The sequence below is a fragment of the Aspergillus fumigatus genome, chromosome 4, assembly GCF_000002655.1.
Source record: "Aspergillus fumigatus Af293 chromosome 4, whole genome shotgun sequence".
NCBI lineage: Eukaryota > Fungi > Ascomycota > Eurotiomycetes > Eurotiales > Aspergillaceae > Aspergillus > Aspergillus fumigatus.
In genome coordinates this window covers 2,377,752-2,392,494 of record NC_007197.1, presented here as the reverse complement: position 1 = coordinate 2,392,494, position 14,743 = coordinate 2,377,752, and the positions used below count along the sequence as shown (strand labels likewise).

Below are 14,743 nucleotides of genomic sequence, written 5' to 3'. Positions count from 1 at the left end.
GAACTTTGGTCAGGTGATGCCACAGAAGACAACAACGAGCATTATGAGAGAGCAGGAGGTAAGGTATGGATCCGCCTGTAACGATGGTATCTACGAGTATTTATCAGAGTCAACAAGAATGGATGGCTTCAATGCCAGACCGAAGAGCTAATAGCGCCACCACTCACCAGCCAATCTCTGGGGGAAATAGTCAAGGAATGTGTTGCTGAGCATGAGTTTCAAGCTAACGATCTCGACAAGTCCAAGTTCACAACGTCTATATTATTATGGATACTATCAAACTATATACTCGAGGTGATATACTCGAACAATCACATCAACCCTCAAAATCCTCCCGGGTGATTCCACTCTGATCACACATACTGCGGAAGATGCCGTCCGGCTTCTCCCAGAGCGCCAGAGGGGTGTCGAATTCGGCAATCTGCCCTTGATCCATCACACAGATGCGATCATAATTGATGATTGTCCGCAGACGATGAGCAATGCAAAGTAGCGTCTTGCCTTGGAACCCTTGCGCCATCGTCTCCTGGACTTTCTGGTCCGTCTCAAAGTCAACGGACGAGGTTGCCTCGTCACAAATGATGATGCGGGCATCGCGGACGAGAGCACGCGCCAAAGCCATTAGCTGCCGTTGGCCAAGTGAGAAATTGTGTCCCTCCTCTTCGACGATGGTGTCAAGGTGCAGTCGCTGCACCGTCTGCTGCTTTTCGTTCATCGATGATGGCGTTAGAGTGCCGTCCTGGGACTCGTCCTCTGGCAGCTCTTGGCCGACGAGATGTGCCTTGCGCAACGCTGCCCATAGTTCCAGATCTGTATGCTCATTGAAAGGATCCAGGTTCGAGCGGATTGTGCCGCGGAAGAGCGTCGGATCCTGCGGGATAATAGCAAGACGAGTCCGAAGATCACGCAGCCCAACTGTCGCAATATCAATGTCATCGATCTTGATACTTCCCCCGGAAAGCTCGGTGAGACGGAATAGCGCGGCCATGATGCTGGATTTGCCGGCACCGGTCCGCCCAACAATGCCAATACGTTCCCCGCCGCGAACGTCCATCGTGAGTCCCTTGAGCACCAGAGGCAGTCCATCACGATACCGCATTTGCACATCTGAGAACGTAATTCTCCCCTTTTCGGGCCAGCCCGGTGGTACCTCGGCCAATTGGAGGGGCGCTTCCTGGTCCAAGCTGGTGCCGTAGTAATGGATCCGCTCAGCGGCATTCATATTGTTTCCAACTTCAGCGAACTGCCGGATGGTGAATTGCAAGCTCAGAGTGATGTTCAAAACGTACGACAGTACCAAACCGGAGATACTTGGCCCAACGTTGAAACGAGAGGTGACGACCAGAATTCCCACCACCAGGATCATTAGACTGCCAATAGCATCAAGGCGAATCGAGAGCCATCTCTGGTTGGAGAACGTCAGGAAATATGCACCATTCATTGAGTCGATGCTTTCATGCAGATTCCGCTGGAAGTACCCTTCCATTCTATACGCTTGAATGCTTGCGACACCCGTGATGGCCTCGCCGAAACGTGAAAACACCGTCGAGCGAAGTACTGAATCATGCCGCTTTAGATTCCGCGCGGAAGCTCTATAGTAGGCCGCTGCGAGTAAGAACAAGACGAACAGAGGACCTAATGCAATAGCAAACTGGCCACGGTGGTTAGCAACTTCATTTCACAAATCTTACCCTGTGATACTCACATAATGATAAAATGCAATGATCAATCCCATCGTAGCGAGGATTTGAGTGAAGGTAAAGGCAAACATGCGAATAGATTCGCCGAGTTCACTGTCCATCACCTGGACATCCCTAGAAAACCGATTTGTGATCCGTCCTAACGGGGTTGTATCAAAGAAGGCCATCGGGGCTCGCAAGACTCGATACATTGCGCGGTGCAGCATTGTCTTACTAGAGACCGCTGCGGCAATGGTTACATGTAGTGCGAAGCCATACAGGGCCAAAGCCTGCGCTGCACAGATTCCCGCATATATTCCCATATACTGGCCAGCGGTCAGGTTTGGAAACTTGTCGGACGTCCAATACGAGACCCACAGGCCGGTCATAATTAGACCACCGTTGAGACAGGCCAACAGCACGAGAAAAGCAATGAAATTGAGAAAGAAAGATCCAGAGGCGGTAATATAAGCTTTCCAGACTGGCCACCCAACTGACCCCGTCGCTAGCTCTTCCTTTGACATCAACGCGGCTGCTGGTCTAGCCTTGTCAATCTGGTCTTTCAAAGGTTCGCCTTCGTTAGACTTTTTGTCGACATCATCATCATCCGACTGCTTTTCCTGTTGCGAAGTGCTTGACATCAATTCCCTGAAGTGTTCATTTGTCCGTACAAGATCGTCAAAGGTACCAATAGCGTCAATACGGCCTTCATTCATCACAATGATTCGGTCGCACCGGCTAAGGACATGAAGCTGGTGGGTTGCCAAGACACGGCATTTATCCTTGAGAAGACCGCAGATGGCTTTGTCCATGATATGTCGTCCGACATGGGCATCAACGGCTGAAAGAGGGTCATCCATGAGAATGATATCGGCTTTGGAGTAGACCGCTCTGGCGATATTGATTCGCTGCTTTTGGCCTCCAGAGACTGTGATGCCTCGTTCCCCAATCTCCGTCTGATCTCCGTTTGGGAAAATATCTAGATCGGCTCGTAGAGCGCATGCATCAATTACGCGGTCGTAAAATTCTTCGTCGTAATCACTTCCAAAGAGGATATTCTCTCGCACTGACACATTCTGGATCCAGGCGTACTGCGGGCAGAACGATCGAGTTGCACCCATTCGGATTTTACCCTCCGTCAAGCGCATATCGCCCGCCAAAGCCCCGAGCAACGAGCTCTTGCCACTGCCAACTGTTCCTATTACAGCAAGAAGTTCACCCCTTCCCACTTCGAAGTTGATATCGGTGAGCTTGAACGGCACAAGCTCGGTGGTATCACTCTTGTCGTCGGACGGGCTGCTAGGCGTTGCGTCTTTCGGCAAGACCTGGCTATGTTTCGGCTTCTCTCCCTTCTTCTCCTCTCCCTTGTTACTCTGCACTTGTTCCCAAGTAAATGAAGCATGTTCGACCTCAATAGCCTTGTCCATGCCTGTGTCCCATTCGACTGGGTCAGACTTTTCCTCGGCCTGAAGGAACTCCTGGATTCGGTTCATAGCAGTCCAGGCATCGGTCATCTGTGTGATAGTCAGGTTGAGCATGATGAGTGGCATGCGAAGCACATTGAACAATGCCAAGGACGCAAAAATGCGATCCGGGGACAGGCTATGATCCGACAGAGCGTAAGTGACAAAAGACAGCAGTGATGCGAATGTTGGTAAAGAAACCATGCACACCACAACAGCGTGTCGGACAAACAAGAGCCGTTTGATGGAGCCGATCTCGCGATTGCGAACAGCCTCGAGACGCTTGAGGAAGCTGCTTTCCCAGCCAAAGAACTTCACGAACCTCACACTGTACAATATTTCTCTTGTCAAAGTGACTCGCTGATCGGTGATTTTATTGATGGCCCTCCGAAATTGCACCAGGAGGCGCATAGCCCATGCCAGGGCAAATACTCCGACAACCAGGAGGGCGTACCCGGCAAGTGCACTGTAGCCGATGTTGACAATCAGGATGATTAGAGCGACGATAAGACCGATGGGTGCAACCCAAAGCATATGAAGCATGCCGGAAGCCGTATCGATACGATCCACATCCACGCCCAACAATGTCGTGATACGTCCATTACTCCAGCCGGCAGTCTCCTTCGCCGCATCGTTTGCTGCTGCTCCGGATGGACTTCCTTCGGCAGATTTGGGTCCGGTGTCATTGGCCTGCTTTCCGCCAGCTCTCGCACGATTCGACAGCCTCATCGCTTTGGCGAAGATTTGAGATGTAAGGCCCGCTTTGGCCATTCCTCCGACAACCATACCTCGATACAACGCCTGGTTCATAGTCAAACTCTGCAGCACTTGCATGGCATAAAGGCCAAAGGCGTAGCCCAAGCCTGGTCCAATATGGGGCCCAGGTATTCCGCGAATATGGGCTGCGTATGCTTCGGTCGAGAAAGTGATAAGGTGCCTGACCACGTATGGCGATAGAATCATGCACATCATTCCAACAAGCTGGCATATACCACCAATCAAAAGATCATGTTTTAGAGTGTCGATAAGAGCCCGCGCCAGAGGTTTCTTGCTCCCTTGCTCGATTCGTTTCTTAAAAGCCAGACCAAGCTTGGCCGACAAGGTATCCACTGCTCTATCCGGGTTGATGGTCCATATATCCTCGGGTTCCAATGGTCGAAGATAACCCACCTATTCAATTCTGTAAACATTGCTGACATTCTGGGTTTCGAGATTCCGAACTAACCTTCATAAAGGGGGTCATCCACTCGAAGAAGATGCGACTAAGGATATTCGCCCCATATTCCCGAGTCACTTGTCTCTCGCTGGGAACAGGGGGTACATTTTGCAGTCGCAAAGGATTCAACTTGCGCCATTTGGACAGCTGTGGCTGGGGAGAAGCAGCTTGGTCATTCGAGCCCTCTTTCTGATTCTGTTCAACCGGTAGTTTCGCCTGAGGCGCTATCACCTCCAGTGGAGGTTGTGGAGTCTTGCTCATCTCTTTTTGTTTGTGAATCAGCCTGAAATGACATTAAATTTCCGACACCATCATGTATCGAAACTCGCGTAGTGTTAGAGAGAGAGTGTGTGTGTGTGTGTAGAGCGTCCCCGGGGTATATGATAAGATGCACCAAACTTCGTATCTCTTTGCTACCCAATGTTCTGCGAAGTTCGTCAAGTTAGTGAGCCATTCCACTTGTTCTGTACGAACATGATGCCGCGCAACTCCGTTATCGTATGGTTTGAATGGTGTATTGACAGCCGATCAGACTGGAGTTAGATGAGAAAATGGTTGCTTACCTCTTTCCTAAACCAGGAGACTCAGTATTATTGGCTGGGCCCGTTGATCAAGTCTCTCAAGCCGACTCCGTGGCTGATCATCGGTTGCAGATGAAGGTACTAAGGATTGGCGCGATACTGCCAATTGCATGCCTTGTTTATGTGTATGGCGCCAATTCACAACTTGAGAAAGTCGTCTAGGATGAATCCTGCTGCAGGTCAAGGATCGCCCACAAGTCATCATCAAACGGAAATGAATTGAGCAGTGGAGATACAAACCTGAAAGACAATGTCCAACTAATCGTGTGCGAAGATTCCAACAGAGATATGGTTGTTGTGCACTAGTCAGTTGCAGGATTATTAAACGATGAATTGCCGAGGCCTGTGATGATTTGACCTGCTAAACAGGAAATTAATCAGTTCTCGCGGGACTATTGATAATGAGAGACTGGGTGTCGAACAATCAACCAATATTGAGAATGAGAGTATGCAAGGGACGTGGGAATATCATCCACTTGCGACTACCTCTCCCTTGTTCACGACCTATTGTTCGAGTTAAATCACTGCACGATTAAAGGCCAGGGAAATAGCGCATTTAGTAGTCAAAAAAGCGCGATAATGACCCGGCAACCTATGCCCGACCGTGTCAAATCGGTGGATTGAAAGGAGATAAATCATTGTTAAATCCGAGGTGATACATTTCTTCCCCATGATTTTACGAACCAGTTGTTAAGCAACAGCCCATATCTTGGAATGCCTGTTGTCCTGAGGTGGGGAGGAGCTTGTTGCCTCCGCGTCACCGACTGGCCTCGTATTCGTAATAGACACATAATGACATATCACTAAATGATCGGTGAATCGGGCTCCGATCCTCTTCCGACAAGGGGCTAAGCTTTCCAGGTTAGCCTTATCTGAGTTCTTCCTCTCAGCTGTACGAAATGAAATGGGCAACGAAGGAAAAAAGTGCGCTGAGAAGAGGGGGATGAAAACGAGTAGACATATGGTCTATCTCAAGCCATTTGCTCTACGGAGTAGACACTTGGCTTGTTGTTTGCTTTCTTAAGACATATAAAAGACGCTAGAATTGATTGCATTCTAAAAATCAGACTAAGTCCTCACTATCAAACATAGACTAGTTCATTCGTAACTGGCATCAAGTCGCTGTCCCATCCTTATGGGAAATAAGCAAGCCATCGACTGTCGATGGGTAATTTCGTCGCTTTGAGCGAGACAGTCTCTCAATCCTCCACTTCCAGCGGCCAGCAGACATTTACCGTCTTGGGTCGGGTTGTGTTCACACTTGCATAGCGGAGGATGGGTAGAAGACCGTGGGCAACCGCTTAATGCGTTGTGTGGTGGGTGTTCCTCAGTTCCAAGGGAACTCGAAAGTCTTTGCCAAACTCTCCTTAATTGTCAAGGCTGATCTTAACGTTCTTCTCTGGGCTTGGGATGACCTTGTCCTCTGCCTCGCCCTTGAGGTTTGGAAGCTCAGAAACTGCCTCTGCAATGATCTTCACTGCCTTCTGGATCTCTTCTTCAGTGATCACAAGTGGAGGAGCAAGGCGAATAATGTTCTGATGGGTTGGCTTGGCCAACAAACCCTTCTCCTTCATCAGCATACAGAGATCCCAGGCGGTGTGTCCATTGGTTTTGGACTCGTCAATGACAATCGCATTGAGTAATCCCTTGCCACGAACAGTTTGGATGATTGGACTCCGAATAGCCTCCAGGCCCTTGCGGAGGACGTGACCGAGTTTCTCAGCTCTTTCAACCATGTGTTCCTCCTGAATGACCTCCAAGGCTCGGATAGCCACAGCACAGCCTAGAGGGTTACCGCCGTAGGTGGAACCGTGGGTACCAGGCTCAATGGTGAGCATGACGTCTTTGCGACCCAAGACACACGACACAGGGTACATGCCACCGGAAATAGCCTTGCCCAGCAGAACCAGATCGGGCTTGATTCCGCTCCACTCATGGCAGAGCAATTTGCCTGTACGGGCAATACCCGTCTGAATCTCATCACAGATGAGCAGGACATTGTGCTTATCACACAGAGCTCTCGCCTCCCGCAGATAGTCATCGTCGGGAACGACAATGCCTGCTTCGCCCTGAATAGGCTCTACCAGGAAGGCGGCAAGGTTGGGTCCCGCGTTCTCAAAGGCCTCCCGCAAGGCTGCCTTGTCATTATACTTGAGGGGCTTATCGGTTCCAGGGATTGTGCATCCGATACCTGGCAGATACGGACCGTAGTTTTCGCGCGACTCGGGATCGCAAGACAGAGAAATAGCGGCGAACTAGATGAAGAAGGCTGGTCAATACACCATGATCGGGTCGATTGATTCTCGCGTGCACTTACAGTACGTCCGTGAAAGTTATTCTCCGCGCTCAGAACAACGGCTTGGTTCTCCGGAATGCCCTTAACCTTATAGCCCCACTTACGAGCAATCTTGATTCCCGTTTCCACGGCTTCTGCTCCTGTGTTCATGGGCAGAACCATGTCGAAACCAAAGTACTTGGTGACAAACTCGGCAAACCGGGGGAATACATCATTGTAGAAGGCACGAGAACTCAAGGTCAAGCGTGAGGCTTGGTCGACAAGTGCAGCCACCAACTTGGGATGGCAATGGCCTTGGTTGACGGCAGAGTACGCTGACAGGAAGTCGAGGTAGTGGCGGCCTTCAGGATCCCAAACGGAGGTGCCCTGGGCACGAGCGAAGACAACAGGGAGAGGGTGATAGTTGTGGGCTGCGAACTCCTTCTCCGCCTGGATGGCCTCCTGCGTGGAGGACGCATGGTAAAAACTGGTTCCGTTGGCAGACATGCTGGCGGAAAGAAGCGAGGAGGTGAGCTTGAAAGAGATTGTTCTTGATCAAGAATTATATGAAGTAAGAAGCGTCGAAGCTATCGAGGGGGAGTGAGGAGGGTAGTCGAGGAAGATAACGTAGGGAGGAAATGTCCGCTGAGCAGTCCGAGACGGGCGAGTTACCGTCCTTTAATAGCACGAAGATGGGAAACACCCGTTAGAATTGAGCACGGTAAGAAAAGAAGGAAAAACGGCAGAAGAGCAAGGTGGTAGAAATCACCATTCCAATCCTGCAACGTTTGAGACCCGCTGGTGTCGCCTTTTGGAGGCGAGAGACATGGGCACCGAAGGAGGACTAGACCCCTAAGTGCAGGTTTACCCGCTGTATATCGCTAAGTGCAGGTCTACGCGCTATCCCCAGCGACCATGATGTCGGTGATCCACATTCCCTCCGGTCATCCAGTCAGCTTGCTTTCCACCTGACTTTAATCCTTCCTCGCCTGTCCGATCTGGGGCTTCCGGTTCGTCCATTTGTCCACTGGCGTCCGGTCCATTACTCATCGATTCCGCGCCTCCACTGCATGACCGGGGCGGATCCCGTCGCTTTTTGCCGGCCCGGACACTTTGTCCTCTTGGCCGCTCTATTAGGTAGTTTATTGATTTTGTTACTCTCTTGCTGGCATCGGAGGTTATCACGGGGTTAGATACGCCCGGTGAAATTTGCCTACGACCATGTCCTCGTCGCGTCGAAGGAAGTCCTTCACGTCATCGTCCTCTTCGTCGTCTCCGTCGTTTCACTCCCCACCGCCGACTTCGCGCCTGAGGCCGCGGTCTCCTCCATCAAGTAATACCAAAACATCACCGACATCAACAACGCCGTTGGCAACCAATATCCTTCTGTCCTTAATCGCTTTTCGGCTGGTCAACGCATTCACTGTTCGCACCTTCTTCCAACCCGATGAATTTTTTCAGTCCCTTGAACCTGCCTGGCAAATCGCGTTTGGAGAAAACCAGGGGGCATGGATAACCTGGGTTAGTGGAGTCGCATCCCCCCAGCATTATCGTGTGCAGCCTTGCCTTGCATTCGAATTTGTTGCAAACAGTCACATCATTCCAGCTACTAACTTATGAATACTGGATGTCACCAATATAGGAATGGAGGCATCAACTGAGGTCTTCCATCCATCCTCTCCTCTTCGCCGCTGTCTACTCCGCCGCCGATGTCGTCGCCCAGCTTCTCCGCCTCTCCCTCGCATCGCGTGCGGATCTTCTCGTCGCCGCTCCCAAGACTGCGCAGGCGGTAATCGCGGGGCTCGGGGACTTTTATACTTGGAAGTTGGCTCGCTATGTCTATGGCGCTCGAAGTTACGAGGCTTGGGCTACTGTATGTTCATCTCATTGTCTGCCTAATTATCGATACGAGGACCGAGGTTGACTGTCAAAGCTTGCCTTGACGGTCGTTAGCCCATGGCAATGGTTTTGTTCGACCAGGACATTGTCGAATTGCCTGGAGACCACGATTACCATTGTCGCTCTCTACTTGTGGCCCTGGAGTTGGTCATTTGAGACACCGGTTCGCAAGAAGGCTACTCGCGCGGCCAGCAGGGAGCGTGCTCAGAGGGGTCCAGAGGGGTCAGACTCGCTACAAAGGTATGGTGGACGTCCATTTGATCATACATATCTGACGCGGCAGCGTAGGCTACGTCAATGCCTATCCCTAGCAGCTGTCGCCTGTATTCTACGACCGACAAATATTCTCATCTGGATGGGTTTGGCCAGTGTCGCATGGTTTCGAACTTCTTGGGACAGGAGGGCGATTCTGGTACGCGAAGTATTGCTTTGCGGGTGAGCTGATATTGCCAGGCATGTTGCAGAAAATGTTAGCTGATGAATTCATAGGTGTGCCGTTCTTGGTCTATCGTGCGTGGTGGATCGGCTCTTCTACGGAAGCTGGACCTTTCCTCCTTTGAGATTCCTGTACTTTAACATTGCACAGTCTCTTGCGGTCTTCTATGGGAGAAATGACTGGCATTATTATGTCTCGCAAGGGTTTCCCCTTTTACTTACCACCGCACTGCCGTTCGCTCTCGTTGGCCTGTACCGCGCTCTGGCCCAAGTTCGAACGTTCGGCTTGGGGCACTTGCAGTCTCTCGTGCAAGCGCAGCTTGCGCTGATATGCGTAATTATGCCTTTTGTCCTGTCCCTGGTTTCTCACAAGGAAGTGCGATTCATCTATCCGCTTCTACCATCTCTCCACATCCTTAGCGCACCACCTCTGGTGGACTACTTCCTCCCTGCAGTCATCCGCTCGTCCCGATCATATACGCCCAGGCGGCTCACCCTCATCTTCCTATTGCTGGTCAATATCGTTATTGCCCTCTACACGACCATCTACCACGCATCCGGACCGTCCAATATCCTTTCATACCTCCGGCAACAGCACGAGCTACATGCTCCGGCTGCTCAAACTCCTTCGAACCTCAGGCCCTCAGTCAAAGACCCCTCTCCGCACGGAATCACAGCCGGCTTCCTCATGCCCTGCCACAGCACCCCCTGGCGCTCCCACCTCATCTACCCCACAATCCACGCCTGGGCTCTAACCTGTGAGCCCCCCGTTGACCAAACCGCCGCCCAAAAAGCCACCTACATAGACGAAGCAGACCAATTCTACGCCAACCCCGCCCGGTTCCTCCGCGAGCACATGGCCGGCGGCCTCCGCCACATCTCCCGGAAACCATCCTATCTCTCCGCGCAACCACGCCCCCAGCACCCGTCGACGACAAGCACCAACGACGCCAGCCACGAATGGCCTGACTACCTCATCTTCTTCGCGCAACTCGAGCCAACCCTGCAGTCCCTCCTCCGCGCCAGCTCCTACGCCGAATGCTACCGCACCTTCAACACAGCCTGGCACGACGACTGGCGCCGCAAAGGCGACATCGTAGCCTGGTGCCTCGACCCCGCCGAACAACAGGCTTGGCGATCCGCCACCCGCCAACGCGACCTCGAGAACCGCGAGAGACAATTCGACCGGATCATCGAGAGTTTCCGGAAAGAAGCGAGCGGGAAGCGCGATGGCAAGCTCTCGCCGTTCCGTCGGTGGTTTTCGTCTTCGTCTTCTGTTGCCCCGTCGTCTTCGCTCTCTCTGTCGTGGCCGACGTCGTGGCGCTGGCCGTGGGGCCAGCGAAAGCGGACCGCCTGGTTAGGCGTGCAGATTCCGCAGTGGACAAGGACACGGCCGTCGTGGACGGCTTGGGGAGGGGACTGGTTCGGGGGTTGGAGGCAGAAGAAAAAGACGAAGAAACTTCTTGAGCGGGATCTGTGGTCGTAAGAGTTGTGTTTTGCCAATTGGTCAACTTGTTAAACTTATGTACATGTGATACCTCCTGGGTTTCTGGATATTATTTTATGTGCTGTCCCTGTAATATCAATGGAACATAGTAAAACTTGGATCGATCTGTAGGAGTTGTCTTTATAGACGGCGGTGTCCATTTTGTGCCTGGATTCTACTATATACTCTTGCTAATGTCCAGCTGTAACGTAGCATACACCGAGCTCAAACAACGCCCGCAACTTTCATTCTAATGCCAAAATCACAAACGCCAGCCAATGATGCAACCAATTGTTCACCACTACATTCGCCAAGATCAGATACAGCAGGTGAATATACAGAGAAGGAAATACTTTCAAAGCGCCTTCCAGAAACAGGGTTGTTGGGAGAAAAAGCTACTGGTAACGGGCGCTCAGATTGGCAAAGGCATCAGGGCTGTGCCGTCCGCTCTGGAAGCCATTGATATCTACACTCTGCTGGCTCATGTGTCTGGGGAAATTGCCATTCGGCTGAGAGGCTTTTGGGGTTAGGTCCGTCCCAGCACCGGGATTGCCTTGTCCACCCATGAAAGGATTCCGAGACCCGGCTAACTGGGGGCCAGCGGAGGCCTGTGGGCCGTTGTTCTGGTGCTCGCTGATACTTGGCATTGGCTGGTTTTGGGCCGCTTGGTTCAGCGACATTCCCATCGAAGCTTGCATTTGAGAGGGCTGCTGCATCCCGGATGCTTGTGGGGAGGATGTATTGTACAGAGAAAGAATGGTATCCTTATCCACACGGCCTGTGGGCTGAGGAGCCATGTACTGGGTGGGCTGCTGCATTCCCGCCTGTACTTGTGGTTGATACTGGTTTTGATAGATCGCATTCGGTGGTGTATTTGGTGCTGCCATTGACTGGAATGGATTCTGGGATGCAAAGCCCTGGCCCTGCAAATGTGGTTGATTCTGCATGAATTGTTGTTGTTGTTGCTGCTGCTGCTGCTGCTGCGGCTGCGGCTGCTGTTGCTGCTGGTAAGAACCCTGGCTAAAGGGCGATGTGGAGGACAACGCTGGCATAGTGTTCGCATGCTGGGGCGGATTGGGCAGTGCACTTCCAGAGACTGACTGAGGTTGTGACTGCATTGAGTTCGCCGCCGCTCCGAACTGGCTGAAGAAAGGGTTTGTCTGGGCGACGCCAGGGCTCTGGGTGAGCGGTGTGCTTGTGAAGGGCGTTTGCGGCTGGGCGCCGGACTGGAAAAATGGGTTCTGGCTTCCGTCGAACGCTTGTGGGGATGAGATGTATGTGCCTTGTGACTGAGTTGAGGTGACAGGAGGTGTAAGAGGGTGCTGGTAAAGGGGCTGAGGAAGCGAGGCTTGGCGACCAGGATATCCTCCGGTTTGATGCGGGAATAACGGCTGCGAAACTTGTAAATGCTGGAAAGACCCCTCCAGAGACTGTACAGGGGCAGGCGCAGGTGCGAGTTGCTGTTGTGCTTGTGATTTTGGCATATCGAACGGATTATACGCGCTGCTCGTCTTAGGGGACGGTTTGGAGTCGAGCTGGTCGAACGGATTGGCGGAACTGTCCCCTCTAGTGGAATTGTTTGTGGAATTGCCAGCTGCCGAAGGCCGTCCCAACGATGCAGGCCCTTCTCCTAATCTCTGCAGAGTCTCGATGGTCATCTTCAGGTTACCGTCCAGACCTTTTAGGGCCGCTGCGTTTCGACGCTCGTTGGTGAACCCCATTTCTCTCAGCTGGGCCAGCTTCGACTCAAATGATGCATCACTTGTATCACGGATGGAAAGTCCAAACCCTTGAGAGCCGGAAGTAGAAACGCTTCGTGGTGGAGGGGAATCGGGTCTTTCGGATCGAGGTGAGGTCGCAAAGGGTCTGTTGGACGGCCGCTGGAGGTTCGAGGTAGAGGAAGCGGATCGTAACCCAGGGCCCGGAAACCGGCCGGATTTTGGAGGTAGTGGAGGGGGTGAGCCCTCCGGAGACATGCCGTAACTGGAATCATGACGGCTTGGTGGTTTCGGTTTTCCATCCTCCAGCGAACGATACTGGTATTTCTGCCGGATGTACCGCTCCATGCTGGCATCGGCCTCGTCGATATCTTTGGGGACCGGAGGTTTGATGTTCTTGGGATTGAAGATCTTGTTCATGAGGGTATTCCCGTGTGATTTCATATTCTGTGTCCCATAGGCAATCAGCTTGTGCCTCTTCACGTTGTTGAACTGATTTACTTACATCAACCTGTTCAGCCGTCCAAGTGTCCATGGTCAAGGACTTGACCTTGGAAATGTGTGTGCCCAGCTTACGATGCAGAGCTGCACACCGCATACATAAGAAGATCCCCATCTGTATTTCATCGGGTCAATCATTGTAAAAAGTAGCGGCAAGTCGTGTGCAACCGAGAGATATACATACATTCCAGCTGGCCCATCCTGTGTGCAAGTGGCTTGTCAGCGATTGGCTTGCAGTTATATACAGGTCTCTAAGAGCATACCTGGGTTGAAGGCTCCACAGTCGGCACATCGATCATTGCCCGGTACTGAGCGGATGAGATCCTGCAAGGCCTTCTCATTTCGTTGCTGCTGCCGCTTGCTGACAATGCTGGGCATCTTGGTAAAATCCGGAGAGACAGCCGGGCCGTCTCTTTGTTGATGAAGAGCGACTAACAGAAGCCGAGGGTTTCAAGCGTCCAAGGAAGAGAAGAACTAGGTTGGGAACAGACAGAAGCTATTCACGAACGATGGAGAAAAAGTGGCAGAGGCCGGGCCGATCTTCCGTATGCGGGAGATAGTGGGATCTCAAATAGAAAGACAAATCATATTTACACGATATGAACGGAAGGCTCAACGCGATGAGTTCTAAGAATGCAAGGAATGCGAAGGCCGAAATCGTCAGAAGAGATGTTAAGGAGGGGGGTGAATCGCAGGAGTTCGATAGTCCAGGAGAAGTAAATGAGAAAACGAAGTGGTCAGGGATGATAAGATGGCGGTGGTGTGGGGAAGACAGACGACCGTCGCCGCATCGATTTCTCTGCTCTTGAGCATATTAGATAGACATGTTTTGACCTTATGGATTTGTATCTATATTCTGATATTTCTAGAGCTATAATTAGAGAGACAATGGCTTTTCCCACTGTTGATTGTTGGACAGTGTCCAACTGTCTCGTGGAGGACTGCACATTCCAGCCTCTGGTATGGGTCCCCTAGTCAAGACCGCGCCAGGGGCAACCGACTTGAACCAACTTTCGAGTCTTGACTATTTGACTGCCAAGCACAGAAAACGTCTGTGACAGTCTCTTAACTTTCCCAATTCCCTCACAATCAATTCAGCTCAATGTCCACCGGTTGTACGGCGGTCACATAGCCTCCACAGCATGGATAGATACCACATCACTCTGGCCGGCGATATGGACCGTCTCAAGCGAAGTTGCAGAGAACTCAAGCAGACCTCGACATATATCATCTCGTCCCTACAGAGGGAGAACTACGCTTCACACTACGAATATCATACCATGATGGTTATGGTAGAATGTATGAGCAGCAGGTGACTCACCCCACCATCGCACTCAGAGTCTCGGAAGAAACTCTAGCACGGTAGAGGAGCCTTATTATGCCCCGAAATATTTATTCTAGTACGCCAATATGACCTACCAACCTGTAGGAAAAAGTAGGATTTGGAGGTTGATTATGCGTTCGTAGTTTCATGAAAAGTGTAATGAGGG

General features: G+C 51.7%; 4 protein-coding genes across 4 annotated transcripts; 1 reads left to right on the top strand and 3 right to left on the bottom strand.

Annotated features, from left to right (window-relative positions):
- Positions 1 to 177: 177 nt before the first annotated feature.
- Positions 178 to 5,455, bottom strand: AFUA_4G09150 (ATP-binding cassette transporter YOR1). Its single transcript, XM_746817.2, has 6 exons — positions 5,362 to 5,455; positions 5,180 to 5,300; positions 4,922 to 5,112; positions 4,368 to 4,783; positions 1,706 to 4,312; positions 178 to 1,651 (listed from the first exon to the last, which is right to left on the bottom strand). The coding sequence occupies exons 4-6, from the start codon at positions 4,617 to 4,619 to the stop codon at positions 317 to 319; spliced, it is 4,194 nt and encodes a 1,397-aa protein (XP_751910.1). The 5' UTR covers positions 4,620 to 4,783; positions 4,922 to 5,112; positions 5,180 to 5,300; positions 5,362 to 5,455; the 3' UTR covers positions 178 to 316.
- A 500-nt stretch (positions 5,456 to 5,955) lies between these two features.
- car2 (ornithine-oxo-acid transaminase) lies at positions 5,956 to 8,139 on the bottom strand. Its single transcript, XM_746818.2, has 2 exons — positions 7,257 to 8,139; positions 5,956 to 7,194 (listed from the first exon to the last, which is right to left on the bottom strand). The coding sequence occupies exons 1-2, from the start codon at positions 7,719 to 7,721 to the stop codon at positions 6,307 to 6,309; spliced, it is 1,353 nt and encodes a 450-aa protein (XP_751911.1). The 5' UTR covers positions 7,722 to 8,139; the 3' UTR covers positions 5,956 to 6,306.
- A 195-nt stretch (positions 8,140 to 8,334) lies between these two features.
- Positions 8,335 to 11,169, top strand: gpi10 (putative glycosylphosphatidylinositol-alpha 1,2 mannosyltransferase). The gene is made up of 5 exons (XM_746819.2): positions 8,335 to 8,735; positions 8,857 to 9,087; positions 9,148 to 9,353; positions 9,402 to 9,548; positions 9,603 to 11,169. The coding sequence occupies exons 1-5, from the start codon at positions 8,436 to 8,438 to the stop codon at positions 11,032 to 11,034; spliced, it is 2,316 nt and encodes a 771-aa protein (XP_751912.1). The 5' UTR covers positions 8,335 to 8,435; the 3' UTR covers positions 11,035 to 11,169.
- A 3-nt stretch (positions 11,170 to 11,172) lies between these two features.
- On the bottom strand, positions 11,173 to 14,736 carry AFUA_4G09120 (uncharacterized protein). Its single transcript, XM_077804611.1, has 4 exons — positions 13,517 to 14,736; positions 13,438 to 13,454; positions 13,258 to 13,368; positions 11,173 to 13,199 (listed from the first exon to the last, which is right to left on the bottom strand). Exons 1-4 carry the CDS (start codon positions 13,629 to 13,631, stop codon positions 11,430 to 11,432), a joined length of 2,013 nt encoding a protein of 670 aa, XP_077660757.1. The 5' UTR covers positions 13,632 to 14,736; the 3' UTR covers positions 11,173 to 11,429.
- Between the last annotated feature and the right edge of the window lie 7 nt (positions 14,737 to 14,743).